This window comes from Haliaeetus leucocephalus, unplaced genomic scaffold (genome assembly GCF_000737465.1).
Source record: "Haliaeetus leucocephalus isolate CR32 unplaced genomic scaffold, Haliaeetus_leucocephalus-4.0 Scaffold536, whole genome shotgun sequence".
Classification (NCBI taxonomy): Eukaryota; Metazoa; Chordata; class Aves; order Accipitriformes; family Accipitridae; genus Haliaeetus; species Haliaeetus leucocephalus.
Genome location: NW_010972972.1, coordinates 1345848 through 1347418, shown reverse-complemented (window position 1 = coordinate 1347418; position 1571 = coordinate 1345848). Strand labels below are relative to the sequence as shown.

General features: G+C 62.1%; 1 protein-coding gene across 1 annotated transcript in view; it reads left to right on the top strand.

Annotated features, from left to right (window-relative positions):
* Positions 1–892, top strand: part of CREBZF (CREB/ATF bZIP transcription factor) — a 2179-nt gene extending 1287 nt beyond the window's left edge. Inside the window, exon 2 of the mRNA XM_010576743.1 lies at positions 10–892. Within this exon, the coding sequence (XP_010575045.1) occupies positions 10–786 (777 nt within the window). The 3' untranslated portion in view covers positions 787–892. The remainder of the gene's footprint in view (positions 1–9) is intronic.
* The last annotated feature ends 679 nt before the right edge of the window (positions 893–1571 follow it).

The following is a 1571-nucleotide window of genomic DNA, read 5'->3' as shown; positions in this document are numbered from 1 at the left end:
CGGCCCAAGCCACAGCAGCCGCCGCGGCGGGAGGCGGGCGCCTCGGAGCCGCGGCGGCAAGAGAAGGAACCGGAGGCGCCCGGCGGCCCGCTGGAGGTGTGGGAGCAAGAGGACTGGTTCCCGGGGCTGGAGCTGGGAGACCTGCTGGAGGCGGCCCGGCCGGACTGGGACCTGGACGCGGAGCTGAGCGGCTGCTTCTGTGGGGAACCGGAGCCGCCGGGCCAGGGCCAGAGGCCGGCGGCGCCCGGCCGGAGGAACGGCGGGGCCGGGAGCCGGCTGAAGGCGGCGGCGGCGGCGCGGCTGAACCGGCTGAAGAAGAAGCAGTACGTGCTGGGGCTGGAGAGCCGCCTGCAGGGCCTGGCTGCCGAGAACCGGCAGCTGCGGGACCGCAACCGCGGCCTGAGCCGGCGCCTGCGAGAGCTGGAGCGGGAGAGCAGCTACCTGCGGGCCGTGCTGGCTAACCAGAGCGCTCTAGGGCAGCTCCTGAGCCGCCTAGCCGGGATCCGCGCCGGCGGGCTGCAGCTCGGCACCAGCCTCTTCAGGGACACGGGCAGCCCCCGCCGCCATCACCACCACCTCCAGCCCGCCGGCGAGAGCAGCGACCACGACTACGCCCTGCCCAGCTCCCGGCCTGCCGGCCTGGAGGAGGCGGCGGCGGTGGTGACGGAGACGGAGGAGGAGTGGGCGGCCGCCGGCGGGATCTGCCTCCACGTGGACCGGGATCAGGTGTCGGTGGAGTTCTGCTCCATCTGTGCTCGGCGGGCGGCGGCCTCCTTCAAAATGTAGGGTCAAGTACCTGCTGCAAGTACTCGTGGGGTTCTCGCCCCTAGGGGCCTCGCGTCGTGGCGGAGGAAGCAGGCGATGGTGCGGAGGAAAAAAAAAAAAAAGGATAAATGCACAGTGGTGATGGGGTGGTATTGGGGGAGATGCGGAGGAGGGGAACCTGGCGCTTAAGCGGCCAGGGTAACGGAAAAAAAAAAAAAAAATCTCTCGAACGGCACGTTGGGAGCCAGACGGTGGCCTTGGTGAAAGGTCGCGTAAATCTGGCGTGTGGACGGTAGTGGTCTGAGCCTGTCTGGCCTAAGAGTCGTGCAGAGCTGTGTACAGCAGTGCGATAATTATCGTGCAGACTGACACGCGCATATACACGCAGAGGTGCCACCAGAGCCCGTTTGCAGCGCTTGGGTGAAAAAAGATCATGCCGACCTGACGCATGAAGGTGTGCTCGGTTCCACTTCGCAGTTGCCAGTAAAGATAACGCTGACTGCCCGGTCTTGAGTCAGATAATGTCTAGCCTGCTTATCCTGAGGAGCCGAAAATGCTTGCTTAGAAAACCAAACCAAAAACTTCATTAAGACATCGTCACTGGACAGACTTAAGAAAATAGTAGTGATCGGCAAAAGAAAGCATGCATATAAAATTGTACTGCATCTCAGTTATACATTACTATTAAAACCTCTCTGACAGTTTCTCTTTTAGGTGCTTGCCCTGCCAGGCTCCGTTGTGTAGGGGTTAAAGAACAGTCGTTTTCCACCTCGCAACCTGGTAAGGATCAATATATTCCCATAATG